Raw genomic sequence first — 19,594 nt, 5'->3', positions numbered from 1 at the left:
TGTTATGAATGATGATGCATAAACATGAATAAAGAGCCCTTTTAGTCTTTTTTAAGATAGATTAATCTTGAATTTGATTTCCTTTCTGGCTTTACTGGAAGGAAAGAAATAATTCTAGTGAACAAAGCTAATTAAGACTTGAGCAAGTTATCTATACACCCGCCATTTCCTTTCAACCAGCTAATCAGTGTGGCTACCACCTTATATAATAAATTTATGGATCATAAGAAAAATTGAAAAATAAATTCCAAAAAGAGAAAAGTAAAGGTTCTGACCTTTTCATCATTGGTAGTAGACTCTGGATGAGGTAAAGGACTATCTTGATGAGTTGTCTCTACAACTGAAGGTTCTTCAATTTTATTTCTTATAATCGGTGTTGCAAGAGGAGACAGATCTAGAGGCATCTATGAGCAACAAGGTAAAACAAAATTAGTTAATGTTTAAAAAATTAAAGTAAGAAAAAAAAAATACCATATCAGCCCATTACAAGACAGAGGTGCTGATGGTTTGAAAGATCTTGATGCAGATTCATTACCAGTCAAGGCTATTTTACCAGCACCTACATGAACACCCATCTTTAGTAACAACGTCTTTCAACAGCAATGTCAGACAAATATTTTCTTCTTGATAATTAAAAACATTCCTAAAGTTTTCCATTTCCAAGGGTCATAAGAAAATTATAGGTGCAGAAGGACTGTGTTACAGTTAAAAAATTGCAGCTAAATTATGGTATTATCCTTCTGTATATTATTATATTTCATGCCACAAAGTACAAAATCCTAACCACATCTGCAAATTGAGAAAGTTAGTATAGACAAATTTCAAGCTTATTGCAGCTAACAGTTATCGAAAAAGCAAATTTTGTATTACTACACTGGTAAAATTCACCAGGACATCTGAAATGCCCCAAAGAAACTGAGTTGCAAAAGTACCTAATACTATAGATTTGGAAGCCTATATTCCTGTCTAGCCTGCTATTCAAATACTTCTAAAAGAAATTTCCCCCCAAAGAAGTTTTCCGAATGCTTTTTTTTTTGTCCATTAAATTCCTAGTTTTCCTGTGCAATGTATTACTAATAGACAGGGAAGACTGTAAGAAGTGGAATCTTTTCTCATATCACAAGTAACTGTTAAATATTACAGAAAGAGCCCAACTATCAATCCCTTAGAAAGTCCACTATTATGGTACATTTTAACACACTTTGCCATGATTGTTTATGTAAGTAAATCATCCAGAGATAAGGCAAGACTGTGGTGACACAGAGGGCAGCTTGGAAAATTAGTATCAATTAAAGAAATAGACAAAATGTTTAAAATACTTTGCAATACATACAACCTTCTCCAAGACAGTGGTGAACTATACTGAAAACACAGTCTTGGTATATCAAAAGTCAACTTTACCATATGTCATGTTATAAACACAGTCAGCATATAGCAACTAAAAAAATTAAACTTATAAATCCATTATTTGATACAGGTGTGGTTACAAAGCAAGGGGGAGGCTTAGTCAGGAATGGATAATAATCCATACTATTTACAAGTACCTCTCAAAATTTTTACTGAAACAAAGAAAATGAAGCTACCGATTCTGTAAAATCTATATGTATAAAACTATATTCTTAATCACTACCTATAGAAGTCAACCAAATAATCAACTAAAGACAAAATTATCCAAAGGGGACATTGAACAGAATTTTTTATTTGCAGAAGTAATTAAATGCTTATGTTCCTAATCAGTTATGACTGGGAAGCACTGAAATAAGTAACAATAACACTTAAATGTATGGCAAGTTCCTCACAAAAACATGAAGTTGCTAAGCAGATAAAGTCCACGTTTTTTCTTGTATTTCAATCTGTACATTAAAAAATAAATAGATCCTCACATTGTAATCAATAATTTTTAGACAAAAGTGTTTTCAACACATAATAAATATAATCATAAGCAAATTACTGACACTTCTTTAAATTTAGTCAGTACTTAATTCTCATTATCATGATGAGTAATTCTTACAATAACATCAGTATTTTAAAACTAATCAAAATGATCAGTGTTCCTATACTACTGTTTTCATGTGGGTTTTTCTTTCTGCTAAGAACTCCTTACATACAACTCTTTTCAGACTTTTTTGCTTCTCCAGCACCTAATGAAATTCAGTCAAAACTAGTGGTTAACTTCCACAGATATAGACTTAGATACTTTCATGATTAGGACAATGTGTCCCATTGTCAATGCTAACTAAGCAAAATTAATCAGGTAAACTAATCTTCAGAAGGGAAATCGTAGATTTGTATTCTCTACATACAACACATATAAGCAGTTAACATGATTACTGGTATAGTTTAGAAGGCAATATGTAAATTCAAAGTTTGCTTTTTCAATGGAATTTCTGATATAAAAAAAGTAGAAGCTCTGATGAAAAAAAACCATTTTGAACATACTTTCTTAATGTCATCTTCCGAAGCCTTTTTAAACTCATTTTCAAAAGGACTTGCTAATTCATTGAATAAGCCCACTTCTTCACAGTTCTTCAAGAATCGAGTTGGTGTTGGTGTCTGATCTGAAAAGAAGTGTATAAAATCCCCACAATTTTATTTTTACAATACCATTTATGAACCTACCTGTCGTAAATACTTTTCAGAATACAAACAAAGAGAAAGAGAAGAGGAGGTGGCTGGGAGCCCTCGGGCTGCGTTCTGCCCTGCAGGGAGGCAGCTGGCAGGCAAACTCCACCTGCTGGAGACAAGCACCCGGAGCCTGCAAGCCACCAAGGCCCTGACAATTCTGGCAGGGAACCACAGCATTGCTTTTGTGGCCACGAACCACAGGGAGCTATTCTCAACTGCAGAGCAGAACACTTCAATGAGCAAGCAGACTCTATTTTCAAATAAAGATAAGGACTACATGAAGGCTTTTAATTAGAAAACAAACGAGAGAAGTGCTCAGCTCAAAGCCAGTTTGCTTCTCTCTTTTCCTAATTTGACAACAGTAGTGATTACTTCCAGGTGCACAGAACTTCAAAAGGAAGGTGTGACTCTGTGCACAAGATTGTACTGAATCCTATGATGCCTCTGTATCAAGCTGGAATCATAAAGACTTCGGGCATCTGGGTGACTACTCCATGAAGGAGTTTAGAAAATATCTTTATATAAAATTCCTGTTAGTATATAAATGTGCCTTATTTCACTGTTATTATCAGGTCAAAAATAACTACACTTGCCACAAAGTTACTTGCATTTAAAATATTGTGAAGTGGTATGATTGTGTGCACTTATTAAACCTAGTGTCTACAACAGTTCCTACACTGGAATGTGACTGCACAGAGACACTCTTGTAGTTTCATTTTTAAACATCTGATTATTTGAAAGGTCCCTTCTCTTGTGGTGTAATTGACAAGGAGCACATTTGGAATTTTAAAAATTGTATCTGCTAGTTTAAGAACAACTATTTTTTTCTCTGGTCATCATAAGAAATTAGCAACATACAAGAAAAAAACCCCCAAAGTATCTTTTTGAAGTTCATTTAGGCTGCTCCACCAACGAAAAAACCCCATACTGTAAGCATGCAACATCAGCATACTCAACACATGCTATCTTCATTCAAAAACTCTCAAATTTATAATGCTATCAAATTGGTGATTACTGCTGATCCTGGACAAAAGTTGTAATTACCAAGGGTGTAACATGAATTTGGAGGTGGGAATAGAGCATTCTGAATTTGAACTAAAATGAAAACAAAAGATTTGATCTTTCTTCTATTATCCCATTGGAAGAATAATCACTGATTCATTCTTCTAATATCACCACGATATGTAAAAGATGTCTCTTAGATTTTAAAATATGTGGCAAGTAATATCAATGAATAATTAAAACTGAAATACAGTTTAATTTAGTTACAGATCCTCTTAGGCACAGCCTTTATTAGCATGTTTTTACTGAATGCTTATATAATTTAATCAATTATTTAAGTATTGACAATTTGAAAATATTTGGATTATATATCAGATACAAATAAAAGTAACTTATGAAGAATAATACTGGCTTCACATTCTGACATGAATTATGTAAGAAAACACTGCCTAAGCACACACTGCAAACAAATACAGTGAAGAAAATGTATCACATTTTCTTAAGGTAAATCTATGTGTTATGTACAGAAAATGCATAAAGCACGTGCCCATTCCAGCAGAAAAGTGAACGAACTTAATAAAAGTATATGCTTACCAGCCACAATGACACTATCATTACGAGCCGGACCAAATTTCAGTGTCATCTCATGTTTATGTTTATGGACAGCCAAATGATCCTCATTGGTAAAACGCTGCAGCAGAAAGTTTTAAGAAACAGTTGTAATTGGGAGTGTGAACACAACAAATACCACTCTACAGAAATAAATTCTTACATGTGAAACTATCACTACTGTGTTAAAAGACAACCCTCTAAGGCAGATACATCTTGTTACTTGGTCAACAGTACCAAGCAGAGATATTATAAAACTCAAATGATGTTCATACTAAATATACCAGGGAAACCACAGCATAAGTACCTGCCTTCATCAAAAGTCCAAGATAAAATTTCAGAGTGCTGCAGCCTCCATCAACCATCAGCAAACAGCCATTTGCTGTATTAATGGATCCTGACAACGTCTAGTAATTGATCACCACTACTTGATTACTGCATTGTGTGTATTACCACATTAATGAGAATTGATCTGTAATCACAAACTTCACTGCATTTAACAGTGTAAAGATAAAATATACTATAGCTCCTGACCCTGACCATTTACAACATAAAACAAGGGGCAGGCAGAACAGGAACACTGGAATGATGCCAGACAACTGGAATGAACTAAACCTACTAGCATTTTAAAAACCTCTCAGGTTTGATTGTTTCATGCATACTTTCCCCGAAATTTGGGGTATACACTATAAAAAAGCAGTAAGCAGACAAATTAAGTGCTGTAAAAGAGATATTACTACTTTCACTATTTGTTTATTTTCACTAATTTGCTATGCATCTGTAATTGTGGGTGAAGTTAGTGTTTCAACTGACATAATCTAAGAAAATGTTTCCCAAGATGCAGCTTTCTTAAAAAGAACACATTTTCGACAAAACACTGAAATTCTTAATTTTCTTTGTGAATATTTGAGCACCAAATTATGTTTCTGGTTATGCTTCACTAATTTAAGTCACTCCATATAGATCTTGTAACAGATCCACGCCAAGAATCACCTCTTAGGAACTAGTATATAAACTGAATTGACCTTAGGGTATAGTAATCCAGAATGTTTCCATGAGAAAGGACATGTGCATTTAGAACTGTGATGGAAATTAAAAAAAGAGGATCACTGTAAGACAGGGTGAAACAGGCAGGGGACATTTTTTTCCTTAGAACTCTATTGCCCAGCTCTCCGTAACTCCTGTGCCCTACCTCTGCATACAGCATAAGCCAGATATTTCTACATTCCATCATGCTAAAACAGTTCAGTGTATCTTTCTGTCCTCACTAAAATGGAGCAGCTCTTCCACAAGGAAGAGAATGTCCAGAGCCTGACTCCCTCTCTCTGTTCTACAGTACAATGCTGGCATCTGGAGAAGCCTTGTCCATTTGTTAGGATGTGAACTTCTCACCTTCCCTGGAATCATGGGCTGCTGTAGACCCATGATGTGTCTTCTGTGAGATTTAGTTACCAAAACTTCTGACACTCTACACTGCAATGAGATTCAAATAGGATGGGGACAAATGTTGCTTAGGAGAAAACTGTCCTCATCTCTTATTTTTGATGTCTCTAAACACACTAGACATTTTAGAGAAAAGAAATCTTAGTCCTCTTCTGCTTTAAATACAGAAGACTACATTATTATAACATTAATGCTGCCATTCATCATAAAAACTAAGTTTTTAGAATAAAAATGAGAGTATCTTGAATTCAAAATCCAAATAAAACAAAATACACAATTATAATGAAAAACATATTCAAAAAATCAATTCTATATAAAGACAGCAGCCTTTATATTATGAAAAAATCAGCTTATGAAACTAATTTTATACAAAGGATGCAGGATTGTCCATCTCATGCAGCAGATAATGCAAATGCACTTATTTTCAGGTTACTAAATAAAAGTGCTATGACAGCTTCCTTTTAAGCAACCATCTCCTAAAATACTCTAAAATATTTTTATCTTTCTGCTCACATTCATCTATATATATACACTAATGCTATTTACTAGAATTCATTAAAACTACTATAGGAATTGAAATGTATTTTGTGGCATGCATATTGTTATAATCTTCCTATACACAACAACAATATATAAAACAAACCTATGCCATTAAATATCTGCAATCACCACAGCTATGAAGATTAGTTACAAGTAACCTTCACACTGAGCACCCACCAACACTGAAAGATTCTAGAAAATGCAGGTCACCTGATACAAATTAGGTTGTTTCTTGATTACTTTTCTCATGAAAGCAAGTAAAGCAGGGCTAACAAATGAAATTGTTTTTAGTGCAGAAAGGACAATCTGTTTTTTCTTCTACGGATAGCATTTTGTATAAACAGATAATATGCTACAAATTCTTGCTTTTCAGCAAAACTTAAATACTTTGTATCAATTATCATAGGCCCCTTTTCTTCCATCACTAAAAATACATTTCACTGTTTTACTTTTATTTGAACAATGGTAATAACTTCAGTTAAAACCATTACCTGGCCACATCCAGGGGCAGTACATAAAAAGGGTTTGTCATCACTCATATTCCACAGGTCGTTGTGCTACCTGTATTAAAATGGAACAAACTTCACAAATAATGCAACAAATTATCAATATATCAACATCCACAGGCTATTTTAATATTCTATGGGCAAGAATTTCTGCCTTCTAACTATAGTAATATTCTAAATACTCATGATTCAAACAGAATATGGATTTCAAGCTCTGTCAGGAAGGCACACAAAATCCACCATAACAGTTTCTGAACATACACCTCAATCACAAATCCACATGTTCACATGTAACATGACTAATTGCAAAAAGTATCTGAAAACACAGTAAGAACAACTTGTCACTGAAATCAAATACACTATAATAATGATCCAGTTCTCACAGTTAAAAAGAGATCAAAGCAGCAGAAACACCATGCAGTCAAAGTTCTGGTGCCAACAGATGAGAAAGGAGTGTTCATTCCTTAGCCTTTTCACAATCTTTATTTAAATCTCATCATTAGAGATAAGTTGGCACATAGCCCTTTGTGTAAACTGTTACAAATTTAATTACAAAAACATGTACTTTAGTAATGTTTCAGCTACTAAATTACTGTCAGGCTAAAAATACTTTAAAAAGAAGTAAGATATTAATGATATTTTGTGCTGTTTTGCATACTCACCCCACATACTAATACACTTACCTGCCAGATTTCACATATAAACCTGTTTCATAGGGCAAACTATCATATCCTCCTTTTCATGGCAATGAACTGTAATTAAAAGAAGATATTAATTACTGTGCATGCTAAAAATATAATAAAAAATGATTTTGTAAAGATAAATTATAAAATGTCCACTATTCACCCAGGAAACACAACAGTTTTTCAAAGAAATGGTTTAGTTCAAAGTATCCTCTAGCTGTGGCATCTGTGGCTTTACCCTGGAGGAAATACATTTGTCTTCAAATGAGTATTTGTATGAAGAATTAACAGTGTTAGTTCTGAACACTATTTAGACTGATGAAGCAAATAAAGATGAATAAAGATGTTTTTATGATTAAAGGTCATAGGCAGAATAAACCCATCTCTTCCCCAGTGTGCTGGTCATGTAGAGTTGCAATGATGCTCTAATTGTCTAACCATCCTAAGAATGTACATTTCTGGTATACATCTAGGCATTAGACTAGCACTAGACACAAGACATATCAAGTAAGCATAAACAAATAATTTCAGCCTTATTACCTCAGAGATCTGTAGGGAACACAGTATCTGATCCCTCTGGATGTACCTGTACAGTAAAAAACTACTGTGTATAGACTTTTTCAGGTATTCCTTCAAAGAGGATGAGATCCCTACATCCAACAGCAAAGAAAGAAAAACATGGCATGCAGGAGATTCTAAACTGTCACTTCTAAATACATATGTTTCAAGGAATGAGGATACTGAGCTGAGATCAGAAGTCGAGAAGAGATGAATGGCTGCCAGAAACTTTAGTCTTTGGCACTGACAGCTCAGGGAAACATTTACATCCCAAAGGAAGGATGCCAAAGCAAATCAGGGTTGAAGACTGTTCTGCTGTTCTTTGCAAGGAGTTCATAACCTGTGTCAAGTTTCTGAAGGAATGAAGTATTTTTTGAACTGTTCAAGCTGTGAACTTGGTATTTTCACTAATAAGGAATATTAACAAAATTATGGGCAAATCTGAATACTCATGACTAAGGCTTCAGGGATAGAAATAAGGTCCTTAACCATGACACTTTATAACCCTACAATATGTGAAACTTCAAAAGAGTTAACAGCTATCCCACAAGTTTATTATTCTTCTTCAGCTATGCAACAATCTAATTTAAATGCAGGCTCAAACAGAGTTAGTCTTATTTAGCTCTCAAGAGGAGTTTTTTGAAACCTGTGTTCATAGGGAACTGTGCATTTTTAATGGCTACATGTGCCACCATATGCCAATATGCACATATAGATATGTATTATGAGTAGACAAGTAATATCCATATCAGAAACGTCTAATAGTGGAAGAACCAATTATGATTTGGGTTTTTTTTAATCCAAAGTATGAAGATTTTGATTAACCAAAGTGTATGTTTTTCCACTCTGTTACTTCCATTTTTTCCACTCTGTTACTATGTCTTATCAGTCACTGAGATGCAGTTTCGGCCATAAAATCTACTCACTCCATGCTGTCAGTATTTTTCATAGGTGAGAAGATGTAAATTTTTTAGGTCTGTTCATCTTCTCTTTTCAAGGAATATTACCAAAGCTCATATTTGCATGTGAAGCTCTTATCTGGTTACATGTCTTAGTTTGTGAAGCCTGTGAATTCTGAATGCCTGATATACAAGTGAAAAATCAATCCTTGTGAAAAAGAAAAGCAGTGCTGTCCTTCTGGCAAACTTACTGGAAAAAAGTTGGAGATAAATTAATTTCCTCATCTTTGTAACATTATTTGACTGAAGGCCACATGGAATTCTGTGAGGTAATCCCTTGTAAAGAGATTCCGGATAACATCTGAGGAAAAAAATTATGTTGAAGCACTGAAATTTTTGCACCTAAAAGAAAAAAAGTTCACTCACATTCTAAGCAAGACCTTGGACATTTTAAATCTAAACAGAAACTGGATCTGACAGGATGGGAAAACAGAGGGCTCACATTTGTTAGTGCAGCCGAACTGGTAAGAACTGTATTTACCTATTACAAAGACAAATGCAAGGCTTGCACTTAGAACAAAATAACTCCTTGCAACAGTGGAGGCTGAGGAGCAACTGGCTATCAAGCAGCTTTGGGGCAGAACCTGTAATTCCTGGTGGACAACAAACCCAGCACAATTCAGCATCATGTCACTTGTAGCACTGAAAAATAAGAGGCTACTGGGATGAATTGGCATAGGCACAGCAATGAGATGAAGGGAAGTGATTGTCCTTTATTTGGCACTCTACAGCTGAAGTGCCATATCCAAAGTTGAACTCCTCAAGACAGCTGAAAAACTGGAGAGAAAACATCTGGGGCCCCATTAAAACAGTCAGGAGTCTGAACTATTACATAACAAGGGGATGCAAAATTTGTTCAGAATAGAGAAGAAATGCTAAGGATCTGCCTGCTGTCTTAAACTAGCTAATGTATTGATATAGAGAAGTCAGATCCAGACTTTAGGTAGAGGATAATAAAAGGATGAGGTGCAACATTCATGAGACACATCAAGAAAGTTAAGAGCAAGTGTAGAGGAAGAGGAAAACACAGCATTAAAAAAAAAATCCACAGTGAGGGCTTGCTGAACACTGGAACTGGTTGCCAAGTGGTGCTGTGGAATCTCGCAGATTTCTGCCTTGCAGAAATTCAGAATCTGACTGGATAAAATTCTGAGCCATCCAAGAGAACTCAGAAACTTAAAGCATACCATAAAGAAATCATAGCAGGAACAGAGGTGAACAACCGCAACAGACAATCCAAACTTGGATAATGTTCTGGCATTTAGAAGAATCTGCATTGTCAAAAGCCTGTTGCTGCTACAAAATACACACAAACCCCATCCTTTGCCTCCTCTTTTCCTTCTGAATTGCATGCTGCCTGACAGGGATAACAAAACTAACACAGAGAAGGCAAATTTTCAGAAAAAAATGTTTGTATTTGCTACTCTAATTTCAAAGGAGTCTCTGCTGTAGACTGCTCAAAGTGAGAATATGACAGTAAGAAAGAAGAATTTAGAAAACACCTTTCCTCTGAAAACCAAAATAGCAACTTAGATGCCATCTTGCCAAAAATGTTACTGACCCAGCCAAACAAGAAATGTAATACATGAAACGATAACCCTGTCACTAGAGGGGAATTACAGTCACCCTGGACTGTTACCTAGGCAACAGCTAACACCTTGCCCCATAGAAAAAAGACAGTTCCTGCAGGAATCCAATATAAATGTGAAACTCCAGCCTTAACTCTTCTCTTCAGATAAAATGAACATTCAGTGAAATGATTCTTACTACAGTCCACTGAACCGCAACTCTCTTCTTATAAGCTTCAAATCCTACACTCCTTTCAGTAGCATAAAGAAATCCATATGTAGAATTCCAGTCACAAAGTAACAGCATCAGAGCTGAACACAGGAAAAACTTGATATAATCTTGAGCGTATGATCAACTTCAGCACTAAAATCAGAATAATAATCTCACTTTTTTGGTGTTTGCTTCATATTTTCAACACAAAAGTAAAATACATTCACACCATGCCTATTTAAAATGTGGCAAGCCTCTTTTATGACATTTGGAATGTAAACGGTAGAGTAAACTATATAAATAAATATATACTCATCTTTAAAATATATATAATATGAAAAAATAAAAAATATTTTGCCAGTAATTCACTAATATCTAAGGCAGTATGCTTATTTAAAAAATAAAAATATCTCTATAAATGTCACATTAATATGTATCTAAATGTGCTACAAAAATAGCTTCAACAATTATCAACATATTTCCATAAGATTTTAATTAAACACCTTGGGTACACTTGGTGGAAACTATTGCTACATAGTCTGAGGCTTGCTTCCAAAATACCTTTCAGAAGACAATTTTACAAAGAATAGAAGCTTACACTGACTTAAGCCATGTCTTGTTGGCTTATTTAATTGCTAAAGATTCTTCTGTTTTCTCTTAATTGCCTACATACCAGAGCATGGAAAATATAACTGACACCTTATTTCAAATTTTTTTCTAGAGAACATTTAAGCAGCAGTTTAAAATGTATATATATCAATAGTGCTTGCAAAAACCTCTTCAAATTTGCTAAGAAAAGTAATTCTTCACACATATCTAGTAAAGACTCATCAGACTTGCAGCTAAAGCCTCTACTATACCTGTAAGAAAGCAAGGTGTGTGCGAAAAGACATCCATGCACAGAGCTGCTCACAGGCTGTGCAGTCTTACCCTGTGATTTCTTATTTTAAGCACTGTAGCAATACAGAGATTGTCATCCTGTAACATCAGGGCTGAATAAACAGCACAGAAGAAAACTGCCAGAACTGAACACAGAAAAGACAGCTATGAGAACAACCTCACGAACAAACAAAAACCGTAAAACAGTTTCTGAAGGACAGCATTCTTCCTCTGGCCAACAGGCAAGAAGAGATGCATATTCTCACAAGTGTGTCACCCTCCTAAAGAGGACAGTCCACAGAAGACAATCTGTCAGTCTGCAGCTACAGCAGTAGCTGATTTATCTCCTATTGCTTACATGAGACACCTTGTAAGTACTGCTTACACCCTAGCCTTGCAGCTACACTGACCACTTGCATGTGTCTCCAACCCAAGAAACATCTGTACATTTCTGGTTTGAAAAAAATTAAAACTGGACAAGAACCGTATCAAGCCATTGAGACAAGTCAGAATTATAGTAGCACACCAGCATTTGGTCTCCTCTGAGTGCTCATGTTACAGTACCAGTGATGCGTTTTCCTACGGATGTTTGCATTTCCTCAAGACCAATCATGTCTACTCAACATTTCCTTTTATTCATTACATTGGATCTGGGATTGTGCCCCCTTTTACTGCAAGATACAAAGCCTTCCTGTATAGAGAATTATTAACTCCTACTAAACTTTTTTGATGACCTCATCATAGTGTGTAACTACTTTAGTTAATGTAAGACTTTACTTTAAAGCCTCATTTTATAACAGGAAACTGAAGTATAGAAGAACCAGGTCAAAATTTTTAACTTTTACCAACTTTTAAGAGTTCTACTTAAAGTACATACTTACTCAAAGTAAAGCGAACTGAACATATTTGCTGCGGTAAAGAATAACATTCTCTTAGTGGTTACCTGGAGAGCTGAATTTAGTGCTTTGCTTAGCTCCTTCCAGGATGTCTTTAGATGAAGGGAGGTAGCTATTTTTGTTTTCTCAATTTAAACACCTCACAATTAAGAGATGTATTTTTCATGCAACCAAACAAATAACAACAAAAATCAAAATGAAAAAGGTATCTTTACACTTTCAACACTTGCATACAGCATTCACATCATAAATTTTAATCACTTCCCACATTTGAGTCTATTTCCACAATTTTTCCACAGAGGTAGATTTGCAAGTTGTGCTTTCAGTAAAAATCAGAAGTTAGTAGTTAGAATAAACCACTTGAGAAGTGACATGAACTTGAAAAAAAAAGCAATTTGTATTGTAAAAGGAAGAAAACCCCATTGCTCTACTTACCTGGAGGGACTGGAGCTATATTTTCTGTTTCCTATAAAGCAAAAGAAGAAAGGTGAAGCAAAAACGGTGCAATTAATACTTGACCATTACAGTGCACTTCCAGAACTGATCTGACTGTATTTGTGCAACTGTCGAATTTGGCATTTCTAAAAAATAAAACTGAAGAATTAAGGAAATGAAGGAGATAAAACTTGAAAAATTAAAACATTTCTCCTCATAATGAAAGTGGGATTGGCATAATGTAACCTCGTAGATTCTGAAAGAAAACTATAAGCCATAGTCCAGAGTATTTAAAGTTCATAAATAGCAATGACTGGCAAACAGGAAGACAGGTGCTCCTTCTTCACATTATGCTGCTAGCACAAGGCTCAATTTTTTCTCTTTTAAAAAGTCAAATGTTACGTATTTTTTGCTGATATTATTACTTAACTGCTAGTATCTGATGTCTAACGTTAATTTCATACCTTCCATCATTTGTCTATATTCTATAAAGGGCAGAGTATCTGGACAGGAAGAAAAGATGATTGACTTAAAGACAAAAGAAAGGATGATTGACTTCACAAGTTTCAGTAAGAACAAGACAGCCAGTTGGACAGATAGTCACATATACAGTAACAAAGCAATTAAATTCCTTCAGCTGCAGGAGTGGCTTTCTCCACCAGAAGATCCATTTCTGGTAAACAGAGAGCATTAATGGCATAAAGAAAGGTCCTTGGGCCTAACACTTCATGTTGGCTGAACATGGTGGCTTCTAATTCAATCCTCTGGCTTAATGATTTTTCAGAGACACCCCTGATACTTCTTTAACTTACTAAAAATTCAGGCTCTGTGAATACAGCTCTTATAGATAAGCAAAATGTCAATGAACCTCATAAAAGAAATAGAGGGGTTAATATTCCTCACACCTTCTCACAATTTGCTTACAGAAATATTAAGGCTTGCTTTCCCCAGCTCATTTATCTAGGTTTGAACATCTTCAACCTAACAAACATTAGAAACCCAACCTCATTATTTCCACTTGTTTTAACAAATTTTTAAAAAGAAGCTTAACAAAAAGTTACTTGCTTTTCACGTTTTCTTAGATTGCACTCCTGAAGTCTAAAATGGAATTAATTAATTAAAAATTTAATTCTAAAAATCTTTAAATATATCAAATATCTCACTACAGGATTCCTCTTGCTCATTAAAACCGAATGATCTTTTTCTTTCCTGTAAGCACTTCTATAAATCACCATTGGATTTACCTGGGAAGGAAACATAATATGTTGCTTGGAATGCCTTGCTTAAGAGAAGCTCTTATCTGAAGTGAAGCTAATGGAAAAGTTTTCAGGCTGAACTGAAGCTGACACTGAACAAAGCTGAAAACAGTACAGCATAAATGTGGGGGAAAAAAAAAAAAAGAGGCATTATTGCATAATTATTAAGTATTGACTAATATTTATGTCACTAACTATATCCAAAGCCTCCTTAGAGCGCATATTATATGTGAAACAAATACAGTTCAGTTATGCAGAACAATGGTAACTTGAAAGCTATTTAATATTAAAATAAAAGTTAATAGTATTGAATCACATTTGCACCTCTGAAAATAAAAAACTGCATAATCTTTATACAAAAGCTCAAAACTATGTTAAGAAACCATTAGGAATGTTGATGTTATAAATAACTTTAAGTTATGAAAACTTCATGGATGTAAAAAAGTGTATTTATAAGTTTACGTTAATTAAGAGTAGAAGAAAAAAAAAGCTGATATCAAAAGGAACTTTTAGGACTAGGCACATTCAAAATTTAATGAAACAAGAATGAAAATACCATAGTTCATGCTGTTCAATGTAGTCACAAAAGAAAAGCAGCATGAAAAACAAGATTATTAACAGAAGTATGTATGATGAAATTTAAAATCTGAAAGCACCTCATATTAGATACTGCACAGTCTAGAAGTTTCTGGAAAAAGACCTACCAAACATATTCATATTTCTAGAATTCAAGTCAGGGTAGAAATATCAACTACATTGTGAAGAAGATCAAAAGCTCAACTACTTGATTAAGCATTAGCATGCAATGTCAGTATTGAAACATAAAATCCCAATGGATTTTTAAAAGAGCTGCTTCACTCTATGTACACATTAAGGTTTCTTATAATTTGACAATTCTTTTGAAGCATTATATAACAGCCAGTCCCTGACAAAATTATTGTTTAGTTTTTTTTAACAAGACAACTTGACAATTTTGATTCTGGATTGCATAATTATTAACACTTCAGAGTTAATTCAAGTATGCGAATGCCAAACTGGACTACCGTTTGTCCCTCTAAAATTACGTCCATTAACAGACAGCAACCTGTTTCAGCGGATGGCTGAAGAAATTCCACCTGGAACATTGGCAGAAGACCTGAACCACAAGGATTGGTCTGACCCTCTCAGCTCATGATGAATTTAGCATCTAACCAGAACTAGCAGTCTTATGACCCAAACTTCAGAACATTTCTTTTTATTACCTCTTCTCTGGCTTTATGCTCAGCAAGAAGTGCGGATGTGACATTCACTGCCATGAGTAGAATACGTCAAAAAGAAAACAAAACCACTGCTTCAAAAGGTGATAAATACATTTCAGCCATGTTTGTGGTCACTGTTTGGAAAGCAGGGGATGATTCAGAATGTTCAGATTATTCAAATTTCTCATTTCAGCCTAAGAAAACAGGTGACAGCATCACTACTGGAATATAAACACCTCTGGGAGAAAGCTACAGAACGAAAAGCAAGTGAGGGACATAGAGTGCATGAGCACAGCATAAAAACACACAAATGGGTCTCTCATCCCCATCCAGGGATGCAAAGACGCCGTAGAATAAGACTGCAGAAGCAACATGGCAGCACACGTTTCCCCTAACTCCAAACATGAGCTTACATCTTGACATAAAACATTTGTGCCTAGAACATCGTGCAGCTATCACTAACTGGGGGTCTGTGATATGTTTTTTCACGTGAAAGCTTCAGAAACGTTTTATTTGACAACTCGAGAGGCATTATGCACAATAACAGGCAAAGTCAATGAGGAAACTGGTCCAGGAGGTTCAGCTCTATTGCCAGATACCAGGCAGGCCAACACCTCTCTCTGGTGCAGAAAATCTGTTGTTAGCCCCCCGCCCAGCATCCCCCACACCCGTACCCTTCTCCGCACCAGCACCTGTACGGGCCAAGTTCTCCTTCAGGGACGAAGATGGATACAAACGGAGGCCTCCTTGGAGTTGGGGCGAGGCGGAAAAGCGAGGCCTGGCTGCCCCCTCCTCCCGCCCTCCGCGCCGCGGGCCGGGCCCGGGGCAGCTCCCGGCGATGTCCCCGTGGGGCACCCCGCTCCCGGATGCGCTGCAGCCCCTTCACCCACCCGCTCGCCCCGCCGCCCTGCGTCCCGGGCCGCCCGCCAGGCCCTACCTCCGGGCGGGTACCGGTGTCCGCGGCGCTGGCCGGGCCGCCCCGCCCCGCTCTAGGGGCGGCGGGAGCCGCAGGCCGCGCTGGGGGAGGGGGCTGCCGCGGAGAGGAGCGGCGGCGCCATGTTACTGCCTCCCGGGCATCCCCCGCCCACCGCCGCGCCGTGCCGCTCCCGCCCCGCCGCCCCCGCCCGCCAGCGCCGCCGCAGCACGGAGGGAGGAGGAGCCGCCGTGCCGAGCCGAGCCGGGCCGGGCCGTGTTTACAAACTCACCCGGAACGCGGCCGGACCGCACATTAAAGGCCGGGTCCCCCGCGGGCTTCCGTCACCTCTCGCGAGAGCCGCGCTGACACCTCCGCGGGGCGGGGCGGTCACGCGGCGCGGGGGCGGGGCCGGGCGGGGCCGTTCCCGCTGCCCACAGCGACCCCGGCGCCGCGGCACCGGCGGGCGGACGGAGGGACGGACGGACGGACAGACAGACAGACAGACAGACAGACAGACAGCGCCTCTGCCGCACTCGGCACGGCGGGCAAAGCTCGCCCGCTGCAGCCCGATTGGTGCGGCCGCGGTGGAGGGAGCTCAGGATGAGGTGCCCACCCTCTGCGGCGGGATCTGCAGGAGGGCAGGCAGCTGAGGACGGCTGGCACCACGTAGAGAGACTAAACCACTGCAAGGCTTCGCTCAGCGGCAAGGCATCATACGCTTGTCACATCTAACTTTCAGAATAATCAGAGCTTCAAAGCCCTGTACGGGCGAGGTTCCCCATCTTTCAATACACCCCCCACTCAGGGCAGGAGCGAGGTGTGCGCCTGAAGCCATGGTTGTGCTCAACATTCACCTTGGTTAATGTATCAAAAATGCTGCAGCACTGTAGAATAATGGCAAATGCCTGTATTTTTACACAGGCGGGACTAAGAGAATTTTGGATTCTTTAAAAAAGTAGTATAACCCTATATGGCACTACAGTTTAGCTAGTGTGCATTCTGAATCACACATGACACTTCAATTCTGTGCATGTGTATCATTTGATCTTGTTCTGAGACTCATCTGAGAGTGCAAGGCCATAACAATAAAGTACTTCTAAAAAGAGTAGTATCAGTTCTAGTAAAATACATTTTGGCTGAATTTCTCTGAACTTGCACAAGTCAGTATGTTTTATTTCTTGTGTATGGTTTTTGTGGGCACTGTACAGCACTTCTGCGAAGTTTTTCAAGATATGGTAGGATAGAAAGCACTGCATAGAAGTACACTGTCTACTTAAAGGTGGAATTATTCTTTAAAGTAGCATGTTGCAAGGAATCAATTGTACATGCAGAAGAGAGGAATAGAGATCTTACTTCTTCAGAGAGCAACTAAGACCTGTATTAGAAACAAGTTTTTTTTGATGGTTTAGCCTTACCATTACATAGCAGCAGCAGTCCTAAGCCTGGACTAAAAAACTGAACTACAGGTGCCTTTGTTCAGTGTGAAATTGATGCAAAAAATCAAAGTGAAGGAAAGCAAGAAAAGGGAAAATAAACAGCAGCAGGATGTTCAATTTTACCTGCAGCAAGGGATGAACCACTTTTACCTGCAGCAATAACTGAACAGCATAATTGGTAACTTCAACATTTCCTTCATGTTCTATTAGAATAACATGGCTATTTCAGAGGTGGTGTCATGGCTGACTACTGGAACAGCAGGCCGAACAGTTACTCAGAGACAATGAAGATCTCTGCTTTAGCTGGCTTCATCTTCAACAATAAAACATGAGCAGTCAGTTTTTCAATCTGGAGAACCTAAAAGACAAATTTTCTTGAGCTGGCCATCTCTAAGTTCAGCACAGTGCATGTCAGAAGAAACTGAAAAAGGTTTCAGGGAAATAAAGCCTGCAGTAACAGCTCATGAAACAAGTTTGGGTTCTCTTACCTACAGGAATATTTCTTGATGTAAACTCTTACAGGAAGATCAAGAGATGTCAGTCTGTTCCTGCTCTATTAATGCAGACTGGCTTGGGGGTTTTTTTGTAAGAAAAAAAAAATATGTCTTTTACACATTGATAATTGTTACTTTTGTAAGCATTTTAGGAAAACTGAGGGTACTCTGTCAGAGCACTGAAATTGACCAAGCTCTGTTGGAAAGGGATTCCATGTGCCCTGTAAGAGTTCACCTGTCAGTGTCTGCCCATCACTCATTAACTCTAAGCCACTTACTGTCTGTAAGGAGGATAATCCTCTGTGTGAAGGTTTGTTGCCTTGTTTTAAAAATCCTTGATTAATCTTTATCTGTGGAACCCAGATCTATTCTTTCATGACTGGTATAACTGAACAGCCACTTTGCCTGAGTTTTGCCTATGCTCACCAGTCTAAGAGTGAATTAAAAGGCAATAACCTTGGGGAGATGTTACTACTACAACAACCTTCACATCCACATATAGGATCACCCAAGATGTCCACTGTCTTTCAGGCAAGGCTGATCACAAAAGGGTTCATGTTGAGAAGGTGATGCATGTGGTAGAAGATAGGATATAAATCCAAAAATCATCATTCATATCTGATTCAAGTAACTCATGGTGACTCAGGTGTCCTTCTCAGTGAAGTTACAGAGCAATAATTCAGCCAGGTCTTCTATCTACACCGAAAACCATTACAACTCTGCAGAAACATTTTATATGCAAACAAATTCTCAAAGAGAGCTAGCGGAGTTGGAGCTGGACTTGACCAAGGCAAGTCTGAAGATCCCTATTTGGCCAAATCCCAGTGATATGGAAACCTGAACCTTGAATTAAGCTAGTCCACTGGACAGTCCATGATTTTAGGAAATAGATTGCCACCTCAGATGTCTGCAGTGATCCCTGCTGTACCGCAAGAAGAGAAAAAAGTTCACCATCTACCAGGACAGCAGTAGACAGATGAGCTTTAGAGTCTAGAGTACCTTTCAGCCAGGACAAATATGTCAGCTTTGCAATCAACAGCTTGCAAGAGTGGGTAATGGCAAGTCCCTAAAATCACCGGTGCATGAGCACAGATCACATGGAAGATAACCTGCAATATGCTTCACCTCCTACCCCCTCTCACCCCTCAAAACCCCCACTTCCTGCTCTAGTCATGTAAGACACTAATATTGTTCTAAAGCCACTAATTTAAGATGCTTCATAACCTACACACCTAAATTTCACATATATAAGAACATTCTCTGTATTGGAGATTACTGTTTTCTACTAAGAACATACAGGGTGAGTTATTTCTCATGCCAAGTTCTAGAATTTTGCCACA

General features: G+C 37.7%; 1 protein-coding gene across 36 annotated transcripts in view; it reads right to left on the bottom strand.

The window, feature by feature from the left end:
• ATF2 (activating transcription factor 2) overlaps nt 1–16,734 on the bottom strand; it is a 47,480-nt gene extending 30,746 nt beyond the window's left edge. For 3 of the 36 annotated variants that reach the window (XM_086897775.1, XM_086897785.1, XM_086897798.1), the window contains exons 1-6: nt 11,565–11,729; nt 7,409–7,477; nt 6,711–6,780; nt 4,222–4,318; nt 2,440–2,558; nt 276–404 (exon numbers count right to left, since the gene is read on the bottom strand). In XM_086897775.1, the coding sequence (XP_086753901.1) occupies nt 276–404; nt 2,440–2,558; nt 4,222–4,318; nt 6,711–6,758 (393 nt within the window). In that variant the 5' untranslated portion in view covers nt 6,759–6,780; nt 7,409–7,477; nt 11,565–11,729. Of the gene's footprint in view, nt 1–275; nt 405–2,439; nt 2,559–4,221; nt 4,319–6,710; nt 6,781–7,408; nt 7,478–9,116; nt 9,227–11,564; nt 11,730–12,914; nt 12,946–14,158; nt 14,273–15,411; nt 15,603–16,082; nt 16,255–16,345; nt 16,508–16,613 lie in introns of those variants that run through there. The other 33 variants (XM_086897763.1, XM_086897787.1, XM_086897777.1 and 30 more) reach the window with 29 other exon arrangements.
• Between the last annotated feature and the right edge of the window lie 2,860 nt (nt 16,735–19,594).

This window comes from Cyanistes caeruleus, chromosome 7 (assembly GCF_971803275.1).
Source record: "Cyanistes caeruleus chromosome 7, bCyaCae1.hap1.1, whole genome shotgun sequence".
In the NCBI taxonomy this organism is placed as follows: domain Eukaryota; kingdom Metazoa; phylum Chordata; class Aves; order Passeriformes; family Paridae; genus Cyanistes; species Cyanistes caeruleus.
The sequence above is the reverse complement of the archived record's forward strand: the minus strand, read 5'-3'. Positions and strand labels throughout refer to the sequence as shown.